The 25109-nt window shown below is 44.9% G+C and overlaps 1 protein-coding gene across 1 annotated transcript; it reads right to left on the bottom strand.

The window, feature by feature from the left end:
- Positions 1-19632: 19632 nt before the first annotated feature.
- TSPYL5 (TSPY-like 5) lies at positions 19633-22120 on the bottom strand. The gene has a single exon (XM_012643662.1). The coding sequence runs from the start codon at positions 22004-22006 to the stop codon at positions 20753-20755; it is 1254 nt and encodes a 417-aa protein (XP_012499116.1). The 5' UTR covers positions 22007-22120; the 3' UTR covers positions 19633-20752.
- Positions 22121-25109: the final 2989 nt, after the last annotated feature.

The raw sequence follows: 25109 nt of genomic DNA, 5'->3' as shown, positions 1-25109 counted from the left end.
GGGTACTTTCACTGATTCTGTGAGAACCACCTGAATGCAACAAAAGTACGTTGGTGGGAAATGGCTCTACCCTCGATGGACCAAACTGAGTTGTCAAGACGGAGAGTTACTGTGCTGTCTCCAAGCAGGGCTCTGGCAGGCCCTCTCTTGCTTAGGCTCCCTGTTGCCCCTCCCTACCACTCGAGGACAAGGACTGGTCACTGAGCTGTCCATTTCCTGGACACAGTACAGCATCTGGTACACAGTAGGTGCTCAGCACACAAATTAAATGGAATTGGAACATCACACCCTCCGTTTGGGCTTCTTCCAACTACGAGTAGTTTCTCTACCATGAGAACTACTTTCCAGGCCCCTCACGCACACTTCTACTGTATCCTCGATGTTGCAGTACAGAAGCTTTCCTACTAGCATCAGCAAAAGGCGATGGGCAGAATGGAAACTGCTGGTAATACCGGTGCAAGGGAATGGAACTAACACTGCCTTTACAGCCTCGCATGCTGCAACCTCACCATTGCCCTGTCAGGGGATGCTGAGGAATATCAACATCATGTCATAGGTGAGAACATAGAGACACAGACAGGTTACCTCTTCCAAGGTTTCATATGCTATCCAAATGCACAGATTGTCAAGGTTGTGAAAATTCAGATTTATCATAAAGGCAAGAATAAGAAATGCTAACTTGCTTTACAAAAGGATTCCTCCAATTTCCTTAAACTTGCCAACTGTCTTTGTACTCATAACATGTAGTTGTTAACAAAGTATTTTTTATATATACAACTTTCAGCATCATGCTTGGTTCACGAAGCCAGGCTATGTGTCTGTGGGGCTTGGCTATGTGTCCATGGAGCTTGGTCCTAGTCAGTCTATATCCGTGAGGTCGGAATATGGCTCATTCCCACTCATTTTCAAGTGGGAGCCTGGGGTTCAGCCAAGTGTGTCATTAAAGGGTCTTTGGCTCAGTTCTTTTAAGTGAAAGTCAAGGAAGAGAAATCTGGAGCCCTGGAATAAATGGCTCTGCCCTCTATGAACCAAACTCAGCCACAGCTGTGATACTAAGCTGAACAAGTATTGGCTATTTCATTCATCCTTCTGGGCCTTGTTTCCCCAGGGGAAAAATGATGGGGGCTTAAATAAGGCAATATTTGTGTTCTTCTCAGGCCTAATATTTTAGGATTTTTAATTCAGGAGGAGCAGAGGCAGAGAGGTGGACAAGATTAGAACAGTTAGGAACAATCACATGCTGCAAAAAATGAAGAGGATGAAGACATTTTATTCAAATTCCTACGAATGCTCTACAAGACTATAAGATTATCCATATGGAAATTTAGCCAAATATATTTCAGCTAAGTTTTCCTTGAATTTGAGAAGGGTGGTGTTTGGGAAAGATCCATTTCTCAGCATTTATTAGGGAAATGTTTCCATATCCATGTGGCTTCAAAAGCATCAAGGGGAGAAGATCCTGTTTCAGAGGAATCGGCACCGAGGCTGGGAACCAGGGGAACTTTCAAGTTCTCTCCAAAGTGAAGTTGCACCAGTTAATTGTGTTCACAGAGACCAACCCACTGGCGTGAAACAAGATAAACAGTGGCAGAGTGCAGTGCTCAGAGAGTGCAAATCTACAGAACAGCCCTTGACTTACACACCTTCCCCTTAAAACACAAAGACATTCAGCTTATGGATGTGTTTGTTGAGCAAGAGAAGGCCCCTGTAAAGAAAGCTTTTAAGACATAAGTAGTGACCAGTGACAGAAGAGCCTTCAGGGATTCCTAATAAATTCCAATCTGTCCGTTCTGCCCATGGCCAGCTGCCAGACCTGTTCAGCTTCTTTGGGAGCAGGGAGAGCTGTGTCATTCCCAAGGGTCTGGCCCCAGGCAGGATGGAAAGGTGACAATGGGCTTAGCCTAGGTTTTCTCTCTCCAGAGGACAGCTCTTTCCTTTTCCCTGGGATGACTCCATATCCGTATCAAGTGGGATCCCATTGAATGGAATGTGGGGTGGACAATCCCCATGGTTCTATCCTGCTTCCCCTGGTTCTATGACTCCAGGGAATGTGGCAGGGCCACCATGTTGCACAACTTCAGAGGGCTCCATTCACACAGAAGCCCCAGGATGTGGTTTGGGGATCTTAACACTATTTGGCACTTAGTATATCACTGAACCATGATCTACATGTTTAATATTAAAACCTAGATGTATTTGTCCTCTGTGTACGCCTTAGTATTTTTTTCTGCTCAAATTCTTATAATATCTTATACAGTTCTTATTTCCTAGGCCACACCAGCCTCAAGAAAAATAAAGTTCTTGGGCTAATTAACAAGGTCACTGGCTCCAGACCCTACCCAATTTTGTTAATAGACTATTCTGACTCCATGTCATGTGCCCCACTTCTGTCTTGTGTCACATGAAGACCTCTGTAGGCCCCAAGCCACTCCTGCATCATGTCAGCCATATTTAAACACACTCACCACCTTCATTTATAGATGCATAGATAGATGGGGAGATGGGTAGTTACAGATATAGCTCTATATATAGTTATCTAGATTATATTGCATTGTTTTGCTATACATTTTTTTGAAGGAATGTTTAATTTTCATAAATTTAAGTTTGTTAAGAATGAATTTTTACTTTTAGGATCCCAAGTTTTTTATTTACCTGTAACTGTATAAGACCTATACCTAATCCCTGATTAGATGACCTACTGTTATATATTTTAAACATTTAATTATTCATTTATTAATTTTGGTTTTGAAATTCTCTTTATGCAGTAATAGCTTTACAATATATGAAAAGCGTATAGGCTTTGGATATGGTGGCCAATGAATAACCTACCCACCCCCAACACTACCCCAGTCAGTCCCAAATCCCCTTTCTAGTAGATCCCAAGGAACTCTTGCTCCCATGTTCTTGCTAGTAGGTAGCTATTGCTACTGGGTTCCTATTTCTGTCGTACTGGGTTCTGTGGTTACCTGAGGTGACCACACCTCCAAAGAGCTCTTCCTTCTCTTATGGATGAAGGTTCCCTCTTACAGAGACTTTATATCAAGTTCCCTGACCATTAGACCACAAGATTACCATGTGGCTTTCAATGTGCCATTTTCTTCCCTGCCACAAAACATGTGCCTCAAGACAGATACCAGAACCTGACTCTCCCTGGAATTGGGGTGAATTCCTGACTCCCCAGAGCAGCCTTCACCTCCTCACCTTGCATCATAAATCAATCCCAATATCTGGGGTCTGACTCTAAATCCCAAAGCACTTATTCTCCAAAGGATCTAAGATCTTAGAAATCTGTCTTGGCACCCCAGAGTGACCCACACTCACATTTAATAGCATTTTACAGTCTTCATCTCCTTTAACAATAGAGGACGAAGAAAATAAGTAAATAAATAAATAGCATTTTAGAGTCTTTAAAGAATCTTTATGAAAGATGAAAGATGGCTTGACTCAGAAAGATGTTCCATCCTAAGGGTATTTTAACTCCTAAGAATAATATCACATTAAACCACAATTATATCATCATGGATACATTTTTGTACTGAAAGGATTTTCTGGAGAAAACTACATGAAGTCCATTTAATTCCATGATCAATTTTTTTAAAAAAATACCCTAGTTAAAACCTTTCCAATTTTTCCCATTTTCATTCATGTTGTATTTCACAGAAGTTATTTTCATTAGGATTCATTCCCACGAAAATTTTACATAAAGCTTTGACCTGTACATATCAGTTCAGTTTGTCCTATTTATGTCAAATATTATGGTTGTAACTTTTGCCCTTGAACACTTAGTTTATAGACATTGTTTCTGCAAAGCTCAATGTTCCCAAATCAGACTTCACAGGTTAGAATTTTACGCTGTGCAGATTTTAACCACTATTGGCTTTAATTTCTGTTGCTCCTTTCCACCAGTGCTCGTCATTATGAACCATACAGAAAACGGAGAATGGTGTCTCTTTCGCAGCAAAGCCAAACACTCGTGCCCTTCGATCTTCCGGAACAGGCATTTCATTCAGGGCTAGACTGCAGTACAGGGAGTGGAAGAGCATGACTTCTGGAATCAGCCTGTCTGGCTTACATTGGGCACATTATTTAATCTCTCAGTTGTCCCACTTGTTAAATGTTTTGGAGCTAGGAAGACGTGGTGGTCGCACAACATTGTGAATGTACTGAAAGCCACTGAATTGTGTACTTTAAAATCCTTAAGTTTATGTTATGTGACTTTCACCTCCATTATTGTTCCTGATTCTGTCAGACATTTGGGGGGCTCTGCTGGCTTTACCAAGGCTCCCTTCAGCGGGAGGGCTGACTGGGAAGACGGGGCCTCTCACCTGGTCTTTCAACCTCGCGGAGGCGAGTCTGAGCTTTAGCAAGTCCCGGTGTGTGAGCCTTTGTCAAGCCTCTGCTGTTGTGTTTGCTACTGTCCCATTGGCCAAAACAAGTCACGTGGCTAGGCCAAGCGTCAGCATGGGAGAAGACTGCACAAGGGCTCGATACTAGGAGGAGTGATTCATTGGGGGCCATTATCATGACAAACTCTACAGGCATCATTCTGATCACCTACCCCAACTCAGACTTGGGTCCGAAATGACTCTGACATCCTGACTGACACGGAATAGCAAGCCTGGGCCTTTGATGCTGCATGGCTTTAGAATAGGAAGATGCAAGCCTTAAATATATCCACAGTCCTCAGAATGGAATGAAACTCAGCCTCCTTCAACATTCTTCTTTTTCTAGACTTCTCTCTTATTAAATTTCACTGTTTTTGATCAGAGACCTCTTGCTGTGAACCCTGATTGCAATTTAATGGGAGACAGCTGAATGAGGCTAGGGACACTCAATAACATGCTCATCTTCACAGGGCCCCACTCCAAGGGCTCTGGAGTCACCACCCTGACATTCCTGGGGAGTCGATCCCATCAGAAAAGGCTGATGTCAGCTCTGCTGGGAGGGGTTCCCACATGAGCTGCCTGGCAGACAGAATACCCACGGTGCCCTTAAAGATAACCAATGTCAGTTTACAGAAGACATACACACACTTACCTTACTTAAACCCTGCGAGGTTGGTACTATCATGGTCCCCATTTTGCAGATGAAGAATGTGGTGGAACCAGGAGACATGCTGTCTACCCCTTTTCTAGAAGGAAGGTCTCATTGCCTCCGGCTGTCAATCCCTCAGGGTGTGCTTGCCCTGCAGAGCTGCTTCACCCAGGGGAATCCTTTCCCTTTCCAGGCAGCCCATGTGCAACCACTGACTGGGGTTGGGGTACACAAGCCCATGCTGGGACACTGTGGGCTGTGTGTGCTCCAGAGCTCCCAATAGGGGAGGGGGAGGTTTGCAGACAGAAGACAGGAAAGGACCCGGCACTGCCAGGACCACACTCCACAGACGGGCTGCTCCCCGTGTCATCTTGGGAGCCAGTTTTTTTACTCATTTTTCATTGATTTAGATTCTCCAGGAATGAACTCCCCAGACCACCCACTCCCCCAGTACACACCCTTCCCAAAATAGCCAAAGAAAACTCCTAGTTGTTTAAAATGGTTTTACTTTTTGTTTTGGATTTTCTTCTCTTCTCTTAGAAATTGGAATAAAGCTTAAGAGAACGAATCGCTGCTCTAGGTTGAGCTAGAGACTGGGTGCTCTATTATTTAAAAGTGTGGGTGGGGTAAGGGAGGGGGTGGCAGGAGACCTTGCAATGGCCCTTGTGCAGGGCAGGGAGCAGGACACAAACTCTGTCCTCGCCATGGGGCAGGCCGAGCCCCCTCAAGGGGCTGACGGGCCTACAGGAGCTTCCTGTAATACCACCTGTTGGTTCTCCAGTTGACTCCCAGCTACCACCCCCACCGCCAGCATGAGGAAGAGGAGGAGAGCTCTCTGTTGAAGGTCTCAGCCCTGAATCCTGGGCTTCCCCCGCTGGCCCCACATTCTCTCTCAGTGTCACTTCATCCCCCTGTCCTCCCACAGCTGGCTCAAGCACAGAGCTAAGCTTGACCACGGAGGAGGGAAAGGGAAGCCCCAAGTTTCCTGAGTCTCCACCCTGGCTCGTCTCTGTTCCCTTCCACTCCAGACCTCGTCCTCAGAGCAAAGCTTTCCTTCTTCCTGCTTCTCACTCTGGCCCAAGGCTGGGCATCCTCTCTGGACTCCCTTTGATTGCTAAAGGAGGAAAATGTCTTTTCTGCTTGGGCCTCAGCCTACCCCTTGGATTCTTGGGTGAAATTATCTGGACACCCACCTACCCCAACCTAGTAATTAGCCTGTGTCCTTTCTACGTCCTCCACTGGGGCTCCCCTTCTCTCTTAATCCCATATCAAAGCCTGCCCCCCTCTGCCCCCGAGCCCCTACATTGTGAGCAACTCATCTAAAATTCTCTTAATTCTCTCGTACCCACCTCCTCCCTCACCGCAGCCCAGCCCAGCGGGAAGCACACAGAGCCTCCAGCACTACAAGTAGGGCTCTTCTCTTTCTCTGACAGATGTTCTTGGAACAATCTTTCCCACTGTGTTATAAATCCATTCTATTTCCATCCTGCTCTGTCCAGAGATGGGTCCTGCCATCTCCCTGAGCCTCAGGGGCTTCCCCTGCACAGCCAGGCTTACATCCAGCCCTTAATTGGCACTGTCCAGTGTTGGAGGACACTTGCCCCCCTGTGTGTCCCTCTGCCATGCACGTTCATGAGGGGTATCCTGGGGTGGACTGTCCCCTGAGAAACAGACCCACTTTGCAGAGAAGACAAGGAGGTGCTGCAGTAAACCTCAGAGTGGGAGCCATGATGGGGAGAAGGGTAGGACACTGGCCTGGAGCAGGGGGTGAAAAACTCCCAGGTCTCTCTGAAGTATAAGGAAAGCCCTGTGGCCCCCAGGAAAATTCCATCCCCAGATCCTCTGCCAGCCTGTATCACCCAGCCCCATGCCTCTGACCCCAAAGAAGCCCTCTTCATCTGTCAGTAGCAGCCACAGGCCTCACTTTTCGGACTTCCCAGACAGCAGCCACTATCTGGATTATCTGCAGCCAAGAAGCACACCAGAAATAGAGGAAAAATATCAAAACCTGGAGGGAAGAATAATAGTCACTAAACAAGATTTGCTGCCTTAGAAGTTTAAAGCAATATGTATGTCCCATTTAAGCTGAAACCAAATTTCTACAGTATAAAGACTGCTGTACTGTGAAGAAGGCAGGGTAGGGAGTTGTTGATACTTGATGCCTGACCCCGGCCCAGATCCTTATGAATAACCATGTTTTTGTTTCTGCCCTTCCACTTCCTGATTAACAAGGATGACCTGGGAATGGACCGTTTGTTCAGTGAGTGGGTATTTCTCATTTTGGCCTGCCCAGCATCCACCCCGCTTCCTCTGGTACTAGCACCAGCATTTATTTTCATATGGAAAAAAATCATCCCTTCCCCATTGTCCATCGTTGTAGCTTGGGTGCGGCTGCCCCCATTCCTGGCTCCAGGGCTGGGCAGTGACCCAGTTCTTAGCAATTGGTTCAAGTGTTCCTAATGACCTAATGAGCCCAGAGTTAGGACTTTTTTTTTTTTTTTTTTAGTACTGGCCAGGAAGAAATACTTTTTTTCTTCATTAGGGTTACTGAAAGGGTAAGATTTGTCTGCCCAGTGCACCAAGCCATCTTGCCACAAGGAGGGAAGTACCTGCCCCTGGATCGAGTCCTATGTTAAAGCCAGATTGCCCTTGGACTTTTCAGTTCTGCACGCTAATAATTTTTTTTATTCTGCCAATTTGAGTCTTATTTTTTTATGACTTCCATCTAACTCCAAACTTTTGTCTCTCTTTTACAGATAAGAAAACTTAGAGAAGCTAAGTAACCTACAGATGTCCCACACATGAGCTAGTAGCTATCAAAGTTTGGATATGAATGCAGACATACCTGATTCCAAGTCTTAGCTGTCATAGACTACAACCTCCCATTATATTCCTTTCCCCCTCACTCTCCAGGTCCCCGTCCTAATTCTGGTAAACACTTAGCAGTCAACTATTCTGGAACATTTAGTGTTACCACCAAGTACCTAAAGCCAGGGACTCCGGCCAGCCTTGCTTGGACCACAGTGCATATCCACGACTCTTGGTTCCAATTGGAGTTTTGGTTTTGGTCGTGAAGGCCAGGGCTTTCAAACACAGACCTCAAGCCAGCTACAAGGTAAGCATGTTCTGCAATCTGCATTTTACCCTTTTTCTTTAGCCAAGAGATCCACATTTTCCCCAATTGCTTGTTGGCCCACAAGCTACTGGAGTACTCAGGGGAAGAGAACTACCCACGGATGACTGTTTGGTGAAATGCCTCTTATTAGGCTGGCTTGAGTCACCGTGGCTCCAGCTCAACCAGGGCTGAGGAGCACTTAAAATACCCAACTGGGTGGGGTAAGGCAGCAAAACACTTACACCCAACCCTAATTAGAACAACCCCCTGAAAAGAAAGCCTGAGAAACACATGGGCCATGCTGTTTTGAGAATGACCTTTCCTGCTCTTCTCCTGCCCACAAACCAAAAAGAGGCTGGGATGAATAAGGTAAGCTTCTCTGAGAGGATCATATAACAAAAGTCTAACAACAAAAAGAAGGATTTCCCAAATGGTGATCTTAACAAAGTTACTGGGCCAAGGGGAAAGTTCTTCAGCTGGAGGTCTAGAGAAATGACAGCCCATATTCTGGATCACCATTTGGGGATTTGGGGTTCCAAATGATAATGACTACTCGTAACCAATTTATTACAGAATCAAGACATGATTATCAGCAAAGTATGTGTTTGTGTTTAATCTGCTCATACAATTACTCTAGAAACTGGGGCCAAATTGAGAAGATTGCCTTGAATCAGAGGCCAAACTAAAGTTTTGGCTGCTGCTGTGGCATTTTGCATTATTCAAATGTCTCAAATGTAACTGTTGAAATAAATGCTCATGCTTACTTTGAATGCAAGGGGCCACCATTTCATTTCAATGCTGCTTAGATCCACAGGGAACCCACCCCCCACTCCAAAAAAAGAAAGAAAGAAAGCAATCATAAAAAGTAAACCATACATGGTAAAGCTACCAGGATTGATACTTAAATTCATAGCTTTTCCACATCTCTTGCTGAAGCACCAAGTATTTTTTCTAGGAGACCAGAAATATTGTAATTTAACACCTAGAAATAATTTCCTTGGCCAAAAAGAGCCCCCAAATCATTGAGAAATATACGCATTTTATTTGGAAGGAAATAACAAAAACAGAAAATCTAAAACAAATCCTACTGATTAAAAAGAGTTTGAAGTGCCTCCATCCAATCATGAGTAGGACAAAGCAACTCACAAAATCTTCCAAGAAGAATCTGCTGAATTTCCCTATGATCTGGAGGCCATTTGATCATATGTTGGCTTTTGTTAAATTTTTGTTTCATGTTTTCACTGAACTGTGCATATATATACATGCACTCCTCCCCTATTTAGATGATACAGTAAGTGCAAGCCTGTATCTTATAGTTTTTTTGACCCACTATGGTGCCTAACTCACACCTGAGAGCAGAGTAGGTACTAAACAAGCAAGATGTCTGAGTCAATGAATAAATAGTGAATACCCTCCCTTCTCCAAGGTATTCCATTCTATCTATGGTGGTCACAACACCTGATGAGCCCTTGGCCTTAGTATCATGTGGCAAGTGCCTACAAACAGCCATGCTCCTTCTTCCTTGCAGTACCCAGTGAAATAGTCCCAGTCAGCCTAAGCCAGTCATGGCAGTAACATTCCCCTTTGTCAACAATTTGTCTACATTGGGGAATCATTTCTGGCCAGAAAGACAAAAAGGCAAGTTCACTGGGAGGATTCAGGAAATATTTTCCTCTCCAGTAAAAGACAGGGGGTGTTGTACAGAAGAAATCCCATTTGCCCTCTTCCCTACTTTCCTGTTTTGGACAACATCTTTGAGGATACGATGCCTGGAACAGGAGCAGCCATCTTGAGACCATGAGACAAGTTTGAGGAAAAAGTCCTCACCAAGTCCATGCTAAAGATGTTGGAGGAGAAGGACTAGAAGGATGAAAAGAATCTAGAAGCTTGGTAAGTGAGCAGCTAAAACTAACGATGGGATCACCTATCTACAGATTTCTGACTATGAAAACAATAACTGCCCTTATTCCTGGGCTTACTTAGTCAGGATTTCTGTGACTTGCAGCAGAAAGCATTCTAACTGATTCATATCACTCATGCTAAAATTAGTAGTAATTATGGTTCCTTTCTTCTTCTAGTATGGCATAATTGACAGAACGGAGGGTTTGGAGCCAAACAAACTCCAGACAGACAGAATTCTGGCTGAGTAACCCTGAGCAAGTTTCTTAACTTTCAGAGCTTCAGTATCCTTAACTGTAAAATGTAGGTACAAATGAAGACTTTGTAAGCTTGCTATTGTGAAAAAATATATAATAAAATAATGACTGTAGGCATGCAGTGGGTGCTCAGTGTCAACTCCTTACACATTTATTCCGAGACAGGAAAAATGACAGGGATTGCTGTCTGTGTGGGAGGCTGGAGCTCAAAGACCAGCTTAGGACCAGCAGCCTGTCTAGGTGGCTGTGCACAAACAATCCCCCTCACTTGGTAGCTGCTGCTGCCTTTTGTTGAGCCTGGTGCTGACTCAGCCTCCTCATCACACCAGCTGCTCAGTGCCTCTATTCACACAGGTCTTCTGGGCTGCTTCAGGCTGGCGGGGGGGGGTCTCTGTTTTCCACAAGTTGCCTACAGCTGGGAGCCTTTAAAACGTGGACTCAATTGCCTCAGTGGGCAGTGGTCCCGAGTAGGTACGCATCATGCCCTGGTGGCCGCAGGGCAGTGTGGGCCTGAGGACAAGCAGCAGGCAGTGAAAGCAGGCTTGCTGGACACTCTCGTGGCCTCCCTGGACACACACCTAGCTATGGCCCACACACACACAAACCCATGCATACTTCCCCTCCCTGGTGATTAGGCACAGCGATAGCCACTCTGTGGAGAGCTGGGAACCTGTTTACAGCTGCACACAGCCCTCTCTCCTGTCTGAAGGCATCAGCACAATGTTGGCCCAACTCAGCAACTCACACTGCAAACCCCAGCCTGAGAGGCAGTGCAGAATAGTGGTTAAGAGGCTCTGCCACTAGCTCCAGGAATCACAACTTACTCAGCCTTGGGCAAGTTACCTCATTTGTAAAACAAGGGCAGTAATAGAATTGTTGTCATAATGTGTGTAATGTGCTTAGCACTGTGCGTGACATGTGGTAACCACTCAATAAAATCCCATCACATATTAGGAAAAGACATCTCATCCTGCCACAGGACAACGCCAAGGCATGGCCCATCCATCCTGCCATCTTAATCGGCCATGCTTCATACAACTCACACTTCCACCAGTCCAATATTTGTCAGATGCCTCCTATGTGTAGGCACTTGGCATCCAGCAGTGAACAAAGACTCTTGAGAGCTTACAGCCTAGAGGAAGAAACAAACTCAGAGAAAAAGTCCCGGTCATGAACTGTGATAAATCCTTTGAAGGAAAGAAGAGGGAGGTGTGAGAGGGAACACCAAGTGAGCAGCAGGGGTGGGAGAACCGTTCTACTGGGGAGTCAGATAAGATCTCTTGCTGAGAGAATGGCCTGTAAACTTGTAGGAGCTCAGTGTCCCTCACATAAATACTAGATGGAAAACAAAAGCTTCCAAGCCAGAGGTGGCATGATAGCAAGACAGGTCCTTAGAGCAGATGAAGAGCTCTCCAGATGGCACTCAAGGCCCTACAACCTCGCTTCCCGAGGGACAATCTGCCCTGTGATCATAACCTTCTCCAGAATGCTCCTGGGTTTCAAATGCCTCATCTTGCACCCTTCTCCCCCTCCAAGCGCTCTGAATTTTTTCCTAAAGTATCTGGTGCCACAGCATTAGCCAAAGCCAGTACTGGGCTTTGGTGGCCATGTTTCCCACATAATCCTGACATTCAGGCTATTTAGTAGTGAAGCTCAAGGTACTTTTCCCCTAGATCCGCTTGGTGTGTTCCATTCTGCAGGGTTAATGTCCAGTCTCGCTCACTTTTCAGTGACATCACTCCTTTAGAGATTGTCTTTGTTCTAACTCAATTTTCTGGACTCATTTAATTCAAGGATCCTCTTAGGAGATCTCAGATTATATGTACATATCTATGTATAAAGAGAGAGAGAGAGATCCCTGGGAAAGTCATTGTCCAGAATCATATTGGCTTTGTGTTTTGAGTACAGACTCACGTGCCACGGAACATTACTAAAGCACAGCGTGTGTGGTGCATTTCGAACATTTTTCATTTGCTTTCCTGCTCTCTTCCGTTTTCCTCGATTGCCACTGTGCTGTGAGAGTGATTTGGTGTCACTAAGTTTTTTGCCTGAGGGTTTGTGCAGGTTAATAGCTTTCCTCCCCCTATCCCTTTTAATCCATTTGTATTAGGTGCATGCTGCTGCTTCACTTGAAATCATTCCCAATCTCTGCTCCTGGGCACTTCTAACCTCTGTAGTTTGTCACTGATACCTTCATGAATCTCTAGGGACTATTCATTTGCTCATTCATTCAGTACTTAATAAGCACCTGCTATGTATAAGCCACTGAGCTGTGGGAATACAAAAATGATTAAGACATACTATTTCTTATTATTCTTCTGTGACCTAAGGATCTCATAGTCTCTGGTGGGAGCAGACAGGTAAGCAGATAAGTACAAGTTACTGCATTATCTACTGTAAATTGAAGTGTGGACAAAATATTGTGGAAATAAAGAAAAGGGAGGAATTAATTCAGCCTTGAAAGATTAAAAAGAACAGCACAGAACAAGTTACCTGAGCCATATCTGAAAGGGCTTTCTTGCTGAGCGTACAGCTTGTGCAAATGTGGGTGTTCAGAGAAGCAGAGCAGCTCGTACTGGCTGGAACATGGTACACAGTGGAAACGGGAGACAGCTGGGGACAAAGATGAGAGGAGTCTCGCAAAGATTAATTAGGGCCAAAACACAGCTCAATTGAGCAAATGACTGTAACTGACTGCAAAATATTAAATAAACAAAAATCCACAAGCTGATGAGGGAAAGGTCTTCTTTATACTAGAATACCACCTAAAATACATAAAAGGAATGACAGGATTATAAAATCAATATTTTTCAATATTGAAACATATTGAAACAACTGATCTGGGCAAATATCATCAATGGTTGCTAAAATCTTGGAATGAAAAGTTTTGGGGGACAGAACATACTCACAGTAAAAGAATATCACTCCAGAGGTTACCTGCTAATTGGAAAGGGAAAACGTATCTTTACAAAGGAGAGACTGGTGATCACCATTTTAATCAAGAGATCAGACTAACAGCACAACAGTGTGACAACCTGGCATTGTGTACTTTCTGGTGTGATGCATTAGGAAGGACATAGCCTCACTTCGGCAGTGTTCTTGCCAAAGGTGTTCCACCTGAATCTTCAGTTAACAAGAAATACAGGAGATAGAGGAAAAGCTTAACACCAAGAAGAAGCGATCAGACAAACCTACTACTAGTAAGTAGCAGTGCCAGGACTCAAACTTGGGTCTTCTAATTCCAACCCCATATGCATCCATAGGATAAACATGCAGCCCAAGGCACTATGAATCTAGTCACTCCTTTCCTATGGGTATCCTACAAGACAACTGCCCTAACTTCTTCAGAAAGTCAATGTCACAAGAGGAAAAACTTTTTAAAAGGTGGGGGGATTATTTTGAAAAGACTTAATATTTATAACAACCAAATGCAATGCCTAAACATTATTAAATCCTGATTTTAAAACTAATACTGTAAGATAATCTTGGGAACAATAGAGAAATCTAAACACAGACTGGATACTAAATGGTATTTGGGGACTATAATCTGCAGTCTGATAATGATCTTGTGATTATGTAGGAAAGTATCCTTATTTTTTATAAGACACATGAGAGCATTTAGGGGTAAAGTTTCAGGCAACTAATTTTCAAATGGTTCAGCAAAATATACATATATACACACATATAGAAACAAAATAAATATGGCAAAAAGTTCACAATCACTGAATTTAAGTGGTAGATATGTAGGTAATCATTGTATTTTTCTTTCAACTTTTCTATATATTTAAAATTTTTCATAAGAAAAAAGGTAGGGCCAGATAATTAATGGAGGGCCTGTTCTAAGCACCTTAGAATTCTGGATCATACTGCTGAAGGCTTTGAACAGGTGAGTGGCATGATCAAATTTACATTTCAGAAAGCTCACTGATGTATTGCATATACTCAACTAGCATTCACTGACCACCACATCAAATGTTCAGCAAACCCTGAGCTAGGTGCTGGGGGAAATACAAAAACCAAAAAGGCATTGCTTGGCTGAAAAAGCATTTACCATGTAATAGAGGAGATAAGACACAAAACACCAAACATGAGGTAGAGCTTTCTAGTCAGAAGAGATAATGAGGAGACCTGGGGAGAAAAGCATATGCCTGGTACCTCCAGGTATCCTCCGTGCTCAGTATCAGCAAAATCATCTCAGAAAGGACAAGACTACAGGTGACTGAAAATTGCCCATCGGCTCTGAGCCCTCGATCTCTCCCTATTCCTTGATGGCAGAACCCCACTCCCATGAGAGATGCTGAAAAATGTTAGATTTCCTTAAAGTAGGGTGTAGGAGTATGACCCATTTCTGGCCCAAGGGACCCAACTCAGGTCTCCTGAAATCCACTGGGAACAACTGGCAAAGATTTTCTTCCCTGATAAAAACAGACATGTGAGAAGGCCCCCTCCTGCCTCTGAGTGCAGCTGGAGGAGGAGCTGGGGAATGTTGAGAGGAAAGCCAAGAGGAGGGCAGCAGAGATGCAGACTCAGAGCCCTAACGTCTTCCAGCCACTGAAGCAAGCCTACAACTTCCCATCACCAGACTTCTTGTTATGGGAGCAAAACCCTCCTTTTTCCACACTCATATGCAGGTATTGATACTTCTGGCGAAAGACCTCCTCACTCAGCCTCCATCTGCAGGCGCAATGTGTCTGGAGCCAATCCTAACTGTTGATGCAACTGAAGGAAGCCTCACCCACCGCTCTGAGACATCAGTCCTGCTCCTTGTTGAGCTCCAACGGCATACATGCTGTGGTTTAGGATGGTAATGAAGGTTCACATTCTTATGGCAACTCAGACTGATTGGCAGTGACTGGCTAATGTGCTGTGCAGAGGGTTAAATACAGGTTCTGCGGAAAGGAGTGCCTAGATTCATAGTGCCAGATATCTGCCTTGGGCTGCATGTTTGTCCTATGGATGGATGGAGTTCAGAATTAGAAGACCCAAGTTTGAGTCCTGGCTTTACTGCTCATTGGTTTTGTGATTTTGTCAAGTCATTTAAACTTTTTTAGCCTTCTTATTGGTTAGTTGTTATAATCAAGATAATGTAAGTGAACGTGCTTTGTAACCTATGAAGTGTCACACAGATGGTAGCTATTTTGTCTTATTTTTATCAAACCTCAGCTGAGGACCAGGTTGATAGGAGGGAGGGAGGAAGAGGATGAATTCAGGGCTTGAGCTCTGGACAGTCAATAGCTGGACACCTAACAGGAGGGTGCTGATCTAGGGTACGGAAGCAGAACTCATACAAGGCCAGAGTTTCAGGTGAAAGTGAACCAGCAGAAGTGAGTTGTCAGCCTGAACAGTGAAACACAGTTGGAGAAGATTCCAAAAGCAGAAGTGAAGATGCTAAGGGCAGAACCAGAAACTATGGACTGGATAGCCTGGGCTCTAGTTTTCTTGCTGCCCCCAAACCTGAGGGATATGGGCCCACCCATCAGTAGCAGTGGCTCACCATGTCTAAGGATTTTTCTAAATCTTCACAGGGGCAAATGAATTTGCCAAAGTTCCCTCCCTAGGTGATTCCAGTGTGCTTCCTTAGGGTGGTGTGCCTCTTTCCTCTGTTGCCAATCACCACAGCAGACTAGAGGGAAGAAGCCCAAAGTATAAAAAGAGACAGTCAGAAGTTGCTAGAGATTCTGGGTAAGCTAAGGGTGGCAAGGACCATTTATTTTTCTCTCCTCCTTCACCTGACATAGCACAAACCCACCACACTGCCAAAAAAGCCCAGCAGGTAGTAAGTCAAAAAATCAGAAAAGGGCCTTTTGTGATAAAACTCAAAGCTGAAAAAAGGGCCAGGGACTGTTAGCATAGCTAGACTGACCCCAAATGGCCCTCACTCTCCAGGTTAGAAAGGCCTGAGAGCCTTGTGAAGTCTGACCTAAAGGCCAAGGGGAGGGAGGCTTCCTTTAGCCCTTCCTGAACCCACAGGGATCTAGCGTACTCACCAGCTCCATGCAGGAAAAGGGAGAGAGAAACAGATTGATGACAATCTCAGACAAAAGCTGAGAAGAGGCTGAAACCTAGCAGGGAGGCAGACAGAAGTCAGAGCTGTATTTGTTCATAGCTTTATCTCCAATGTCTACAACACAGACTGGTTCATATAGGAGGCAATGAATGAATGAGCCCATGGAGAGGTGGTGAATCCCAGATCTCATGGGTTCTCTAAGGAACTGAAGAGGGGTGTTTGAAAGAGAGGCCTGGAAAATGGAGGCTCTGCACCTGTGGAGAAGCAAGTGCATGAGCTGAACTGGGGGAGGCACCCCTCCCAGTCTGTACCCAGGGGGACTGCGCAGAAACCTCGAGGAGGCTCAGGCCTGAAGAGGACACCTTGACCTTAGATTTCTAGCCTCCAGAACTGAGAAAATAAGTTTCTGTGGTTAAAGCCACTCAGTTTGTGGTACTTTGTTATGGCAGCCCCAGCAAACTAATACAGTTATCCTTATAAAACAAACGTGGCCCACTTCACAAATTTAATTACCAACCTAGCCCTAAGGCATCCGAATATAAACAATGCTTTAAATTCATTCATTTATTCAATACCCAAGCACCTACAATGCCCTGAACATTGTACACTTATGTATTCAAGTCCTTTATCATTATTTTGTCATTAACAACCCACCTCTAATGTTTTCCAACAACTTTCTGCTAAGCAGCTTTATGTGACATTTGGTTGTCTACCACTGCTTCTCCTGATTAACGGGAAATGATCCTTGTTATGGATCTGAAATGAAGAGCATCACACGACCTAGTTCTCAACTCTTGCTACACATCAGAATCACCTGGGAAGCTTTTAAAATATCTATGCCTAGACTAGCCTCTTGCCCTATTCTGATTTAGTTGGTGTTTGTGTAGAGCTCCAACAGTGTATTTCTTTAAGTTTCACAGGTCATTCTTTTGTGCAGCCGAGGCTGAGCACCATTGCTCTAGTCTGCAAGGTCTTCGAGGTCATCTCCTTTGCAACTCGAAGTGCAGTTCACAAACCACCAGCACTGCCATCATCTGGATGCTTGTCACAAATGTAGAATCACAGGTTTTTCCCCAGTCTAGCAACTCAGAATCCACATTTTAACAGGATTCTCCACACAATTCAGATGCACTCTAACATTTGGGAAGCACTGAATTCCCACTAGAATCATCTGAAAAGCTTGTTAAAAGTAAGACTACCTGGCTTCCCCTCAGAACCACAAAATTTCAATCACTAGGAAAGGCTGGTAATCAGAATTTTACGTATTTTTGTGTAGCCACAAGGGTTTGAAGCTTGGGAATCACTATTTAGGCCAATGTATATATCCCTTCAGCTGCCCAGTCTCTGCCTAACCTTCCAATTTTTTGAAAATCAGAAATGTAACAGATACAGGTTTTTATTTTTCCACCATGCATGCAAGCTTACAACTATTTATACGGTTCAGGAACACAGAAATAATTGCATTATTACCAGGGTGTCAAATTATCAAGTATGACAACCAGTTACTGATTACTTTTGTGAGGCTATTTTCACAGAACATAGCAACAATTTCCAAATTATACTTTCAAGACCAGTTATATTATGAGAACAGGATAAGGTGATAACAATCATAATAGTCACACAAAGTCTTCATGTTACATAGGAAAAAAAGACTGATATTCTGGTGAAGGGTCTCAATTCAATACCTTATCATATCAGAGTCTTTGAAAGAGTTTTACAACAAAACAGGCTCTCTCTCCTTTTGTGGATGCAGAGGAACAGGAGCATCCCCCTTGTCTCTTTTTGAGACTCCTTGTTAACTCTGAAGACTTTCATTTCTAAGGCCCATCCCTGGAACTTCGTTAGTTAACATTAAAAGGAAAAAGTAGACTTGATGTGATAATGATAGCACACCCCACCACTATCACCATCAAAAGAGAGTACCAATCTCCCAAAGTAGTTACAGTTGCATTGGTACAGTGTCTTGGACTTTCGATAAACAATACAGGTGGGAGGAGAGAGATACAGATGAAACCAGATCAATCATAATTGATAATTGATGCAGCTAGGTGATGGGCACATGGGACCCAGGGACCATCCTCTCCACTTCTGTGCATGTCTGAAAATGTCCATAATAAACAGCAAAAAAGTTTAAAACAAAACAAAAAACATAATAGCAGACTTGTACAGCTCTATTTTCCCATTTGGGAAAAATGGTAAGATTTTACAGGCAAAATAGGCAGCATATAGCATTAATCTTCCACATAAACAAGGCCACACCTAGAACAAAAGAGAAAGCATCCAAAGTAACATTATTCCATTTTTGTTTCTGTGACTTATAAAATGTAGGAATTATGAGATAGATTGGACAAAACTTTGGGCACACCCTCATCTAGGCATCATTTGCCCGTAGCCCCTTTAATTCTCCCTTCCCAGCCCTGGGGAAGGTCCCTCCCATCCTCTCCATCACTGAGAGATAGGCAAGCTCTCCCTGCAGCTCCTCCAGCCATTTCTGTCTGCTTTTCCAGGCCCACTCCATACCAGACTCATGCCTGTTCTATGTTTTTGCTCCAATTCCCCTGTCTAACACACCCTCGCTACAACTTTGAGTCAAGGTCTCCTTTTCTAGAACTTAGAATGAGGTCTTCCATAAGGAAAGCGAAGTCAGAGGGAGGAGAGGTGTAGATATAATCCTTCTCCCCACCCTTAAGGATAAGGGGGGAAAGAGGGCCCATTTCAGCTTTCACATCCACTGGAAAAACCTGGAGATCCAGAACAGATTCTGCCCATCCCCATGCCCCAGGATAGCCTTGACGCCCCCAACCCCTCATACTGGAGATTAAAGCCTACTCCTGTGGATATTTGAAGGTAGAAAGCAAAGAGAGCAAAGGACTACTGAGAGTGGAAAAGCTGGACACTGAGGATCCAGATGGCCAGAGGCTACCAAAGAAGAGGAAACAGCCAGAGGTACTTGGGTCTTAAGGACCATTTAAAAAAAAAAAAAAACCCTCAAAACAAGAGTAAACACTAATCCACAACACTGCTGCCCTGGGATTTATAATCAAGCAGATGCATAGGCATGAAAAGGATTTTCAACTTCAGAATTGTAGAGTGAGCCCAGGAGAAAGGACCAGGGTCCTTCCACAGATCCTCTTGGCCTTATGGTTCCCTCTAATCTCTTTCAGCCTAGTACGTGAGTGCCCATAGCAAGTCCCTACCCGTATGTAGATAACTATTATTTTTCAGTTGTTTTGTTTTCTCTGAGTTGTAGTACTATTTAAACAAACAAAAAAAAGGAAGGCGGCAGGGGAGAGAGGGAAGAAAGGGAGGGAGGAAAGAGAGCCAAGTAAGAAGTGTGTGAGATGAAGTCAAGCAGGTAGAGACCCACAGATCATAAATACCTCTTCCCAGCACCCCTTTATGGCACTCTGGTCGTATCTCAAGAGGGGATAAAGGAAGTTGACAAAGGTACCCAAATTCTCTGTAGGTCCAATCCCCACCCTCACCTGAAGCCACAGCATAGTGACAGTGAACACATGTCCACACATACCAGCCCGCCCTTCAGTCTAGCAGCCAGGAGGGTTCCTGGAAGGCTAGGGAGGATAGATGTGTGTCTCATGCACTGGCAGGGGGCCTGAGTCCACTGGCAGTTCTTGAGGTCCTTGTTGACCAGGAAACCAACTGGGACTGACAGCAACCTAGACAAAACTCAATGGCCTGACAGTAAGGGGGCATGGCATAGAGCGGACCTTGATGAAGGTTCACCAGTAGGAAGGCCCAGAGGCAAGAAGAGACTCACGATGGTACAGAACACATGGCATACTGTTTCTTGCCCTTAGACAAATGCATGTCCAGCAGTCAAGTGCCATTCTGCTGGATGTCCACCAGGGTGGGTAGCATGGACCCCAGGACAAAGCCAGTAACAAAGGAGGTGACACCTTGGCTGGTGACCCCAGGCCCATGAAACAGTAAGTTCTGGCTGATGGCCAATACCATGTGCACTGGCTTCATTTTGCAGTGGCAACACAAATGCTTGCCATAGATGACATGCATGGCCAGCATGAACAGGAAGTCCAGCAACTCACTGGGCCTGAAGTAGTAGAGCTTGAGGATGCAGTGGTCCTCCTGGAGGATGACTTGTGAGTGTCCATATTAAAGACAAGCAGGAAAGGCCAGAGCCAAGAACAGGGTCCAGGCAATGTAGATAAAGGCAGCACACATCTGAAGTATGTGTTTAACATATGAACAGTAGGGGTGAGATCACATAACATGTGACACTGATGTAAAAATGAAGGCCATGGGGAGGCAAAAGAACATGATCATAAATGCCACATTCTTGTAGCTAAAGTCCTAAAGGGGCAACAGTGCACAGAGGCCAACATGAAAAGAACGCAGACAGCCAAACGCACATGTAGTAAGCCACGAACGGTCCAGCAGGAGGTAGTAGAGACTTGTGCAGAATCAGTTGGACTGGTTTACCCCAGGCTCAGTGGTCTCCACTGGCTGCTTTGCTGGACCTTGCCTGCCCTCCTTTTCTTTTCCTTTCTCTCCACGGGCCCCTTCGCTCAAAAGGTAGTACTGCAGGGGATTGGGCCACAGTTCCTCGTTGATTATCTCCACAATCTTGTCAGACTCAATTGAGCTGTGGTTTGAAAACCACCCAAAGAAGCTACGGTTGTTTTCTGGGTTTCCTTGGCTTAGGGACTGGAGATCATGCCCAGGAAGCCACTGGATTGGTGTAGAACGAGACACCACCTGACCCGAAGGGCCACACCCATATTCCTTGATGAGCACCTTATTTTGGAAATAGGGGTTACGGCCAAAGTAAAACTTTATTTTGTAGCCCAATCTGGCGAGGCCAAGCTCTTCCACCTCCAAGCTGTTCAAGTAGGTGAGTACCTCTTTATCCTGGTTGTTCAGAAAGGATGATAGCTGGGGGTGGTTCTGAAAAGCTTGCCCCCAGAAGCCCGGAATATTCTGGATGAGGAGGTTCCTGCGCTCTAAGTGGTGCAATCGCAACTGCCCAAACTTGCGCGAAAGCCGAAGGTAGGCCCTGTCTGCCTGGGCATTCATGGTCTCCAGCTTCAGCTGGACGGTCTCCAGAGTATCCATGCTGCCTTCTGTGGCAGGGGGCCCTGACCCTGCATTGTCCTCTACTCTATTTTCCTCTCCCGCAGAGACGGAGGTACCCTCCCCTGCCGGCCCTTTCTTCAGCTTCCCACCGGCCATAGCCTGAGGCCCCCTCCCCACTGCACTACAGGTCTCTGGGGCCTTCTTCCCAGCAGGGCCACGCCGATTTCCAACGCGGGGGGCATTTTTCGGCCTTCCCACAGTCCCCACGGTTCCCACGAAGACAGTGTCTGTTGCCAGGCGCTCCGAGAGAGATGAGGTCTTCCCTGGCCCGGGCCTACTCGCTGCCTGCCCGCAGTCCCCCGCGGCTCGGGCTCGGAGCGCGAGGCCACAATCCAGGGGGAGCCGACAGGCAGCCTCGTCCCCGAGCCGGAGGGGCGGCGCGGGCGCAGCGGTTTCCAGGCCACCCCAACCCGCGCCAGCCTGCACCTGTGCCGCCTTGGTCTCCTCCCCGAGCCTCTGGCACTGTGGTGGGTCCGGGACGCGCGGGGTGTCGTCAGGAGCAACGCGGACTCGGGTTTTGGCGCGGCCTTTGCCCCGGCTTTTGGCGCGGGAAGACTTTCGACCCCGACTTCGGCCGCTCATGGTGGTGGCGGTCGCGTTTTCAAAGCCACGCTCCGACCCTGCGGCTCCTAGCGCCAGCTCGCTGTGCCTACCGAGCGGGCCTCTCCATGGCAACCGTCCACGTCACGACTGTACGACTGTACCGTCGCGCGAGGACGGGCGGCGCCCGGTGATTGGCTCCGCCGCCGCAGCTGCGCACCAGACGACCCCCAACCCCCGCCCCCCGCCCCCCGCCCCCATCCCACGCTGACTCGCTGGCGAGGTGGGGGAGCTTTCTCTGACGTTGGCGTGGCATGTGCTGTCGTTGAATCTCCTCCCATTGATCTCAGTTGTGGCCTCAGGGTCTCAATGAGCTCATCTATTACTCTTACACAAGACAACCTTAAGAAAACCATCACGACCTGGCCCCCCATCATCTATTTTCTAAAGTAAACGTCTTCAGTTATCTCTTGTGACATTTATCATGATGAAACTGCTATTGGCCTCTGCGTCTTATCTTTGAACGCCTTAGGGATTGCTAAGGGATTTGCTCTGGTACCTTAACTCCAGGGAAGGTAAAGGTGGATGCTGTAATGCCAGGCCTTGAAGCGATTTGATACTTGGTGGGATGTTAGTAAAAATTTTTAAAATAATAGCAACTAGTATTATGAGTATTTTATGTGCCAGGCACTTAACTAAGTGCTGGACCATGCTATTACTAAGCCAGGTGGTAGGACCATGAATAGTGAGGGAACCCGTGGCTAATAATGAAAGTGTAAAGAAATACCTTTTGGGGTAGTCCTTTCAGGCCCAAAGGGAACAAAAAGCCCTTTGCAACCAGCCCAAAAGCCCCTGGAAGCTCAGTATCTCTTTACTCTCTTTATTCAAAGTGTGGTTGTGGACCAGGAGTCTGGTATATCCTGAAAACTTGTTAAAGATGCAGAATCTCAGGCCCTACCCCAGACCTACTAAGTCAGAATCTGAATTTTAAGGAGGTGATTTTTATGCACATTGAAGTTTAAGTGTGGGAGACAGGGAAAAGGAGGAATTATTTTGGTACAGGTGGACCCTACTTTAAGCCAGCCCAATTCAAGTGATCTCTAACTTTTTCCAAAGCTCTACAGTAACCTGCAAGGCCCTATGTGATCTGGCAAGTTCCTTCCCTGCCACTACACAAGTTACCTCTCTGACCTTATCTGCTTCTTTCTCTCACACCCCCTCCAACTACACTAGCCTCCCTTTTGTTCTTAAATTCACTAGGTAAGCTCCTGCCTCAGGGCCTTTGCACTGACTCTTCCTTCTGCCTTAAATGCTCTTTCCCCAGATGTGATCAGTAGTCTTGGCCAGCTCCCTTCAGACTTTGCTTAAACGTCACTGACCATCCTCAATGACCATCCTATTTAAAATTGCCACTCACTCCATCCCTTTTACCCTACTCTGTTTTTTCTTTATTCCATAGCACTTATCACCATCTACCACACTATACCAATTATTTATTACAATTATTGCTTAACTATCTCCTCTCTCCAGAATATCAGCTCCATGAGGGCAGGTATCTTTGTTTTGTTCACTGATGTATCTTCAGTGCCTATAATAGTGTCTGACACATCAAAAGCATTTAATAAATAATTGTTGAATGAAAGAACCAATCAAAGCAGAGTTTTCAGAAATGAGTTTGTAAGATGCTTGTCGGAAATTCAGAATACTCTTTGTTTCCCTCACAAGAAGCAATGTTTTAGATGAAGGCTAAATTCTCAGATCAACCCATGGGATCCTATTAAACTCATAATTTAACCAAAAAAATGATATTTTGTTTTGGAGCACCATTCAGGGACGGTCTGTAGGTCAAAATCTAGAGTGAAAAATTAAAAAATTAAGTTGGGGGACCTAATATTGGAGTTAAAAGGGATTAATTAGTGCAAGGATTACCTCAAATTCTTGTGGAAGGCCCTTTCATAATCACTTCTTTCCAAGGCCTTCCATGATCACACCAAACCACAATAAGCAACCCCGTCCTTGACCTCCTGGAGCACTTGTTAGATGTGTTATTCATTTGACAGTTAGATACGCACTGTTCTGTACTACTTCTTGTACAGAATTACCTCTTAAGCTGGATAATCACAGTCTGGAACTCTTTGTAAATATCAGAAAAATCAAAAAATCAGCTAAAGCAGTCCTCTATCAACTGCAGACATTGACAGGTTGGCCCACTTCTTAGAGCACTCACAGATCAACTCGTCTCTGTTGCCAAGAGCCCTAATCCAGCGTCAGCATCTGCGTCATTTAATGCTCATCCATGGCTAAACCACTGCAGGATTAATTCAGGCTGGACCACTGCAGTGTTTATTATACAATCTGCCCTGAGACATTTTTCATCATGTCAAAGAGATAAGCATCAGGTGAAGGGAAACAATGTGAGACTGACACCTTATATAAAAATATTCCCCTGGTCCAGGTCACCCATTCCCCCATAGCTTTTGTATTTAAGAGGCTAGTCTGTGCTGCTGAACTGAACTATGATTTTCTTCTCAGGTATTAATATTTTACTTTATATGGAAATGTAGCTTGGGTTTCCAATTGGATAGTAAACTATAAAAGTGTGGGAACTGTGTCTATTTTTACTCTTATCTCTCAGAACACTTAGCATGGGGCCTTGCACATACCGATAATTATAATAAAAATTCACATTTGTTTTGTACTTTATATGGTACCATGTCTTAACTCATTTAATCCTCACAATCACCCTATGGTGTAGCTGCAGTTATTGTTTCCATCTTGAAAATGAAGTTACTGCTACACAAAATGGTTCAGTAAGTTGCCTGAAGTCACACAGCTAATAAATGGTTTTCACCCAAGCAATCTGACGCTAGCACCATACTCTTAACCAATACTCTATGATGTAAAATTATGGCTTAAAATATTAGAACTGTCTCTAGTGGAGAAAAATACTTTATAATTTTCAAAAATTGTATATGCACATATACATATACATGTATATACACATAATACATACATCAATTACTCATGATTCATTTATCTGTGGAATATATTTATACCTGTCTTCAGGTCGTATATGGTGATCAAAAAAAAATTTTTAAAAATATAATACACCTGGCATGGCAATACTTAACATACATGAGTTTAG

Source organism: Propithecus coquereli, unplaced genomic scaffold, assembly GCF_000956105.1.
Source record: "Propithecus coquereli isolate 6110/MARCELLA unplaced genomic scaffold, Pcoq_1.0 Scaffold2, whole genome shotgun sequence".
Taxonomy (NCBI): Eukaryota; Metazoa; Chordata; class Mammalia; order Primates; family Indriidae; genus Propithecus; species Propithecus coquereli.
This window is presented reverse-complemented; position numbering and strand designations above follow the sequence as displayed.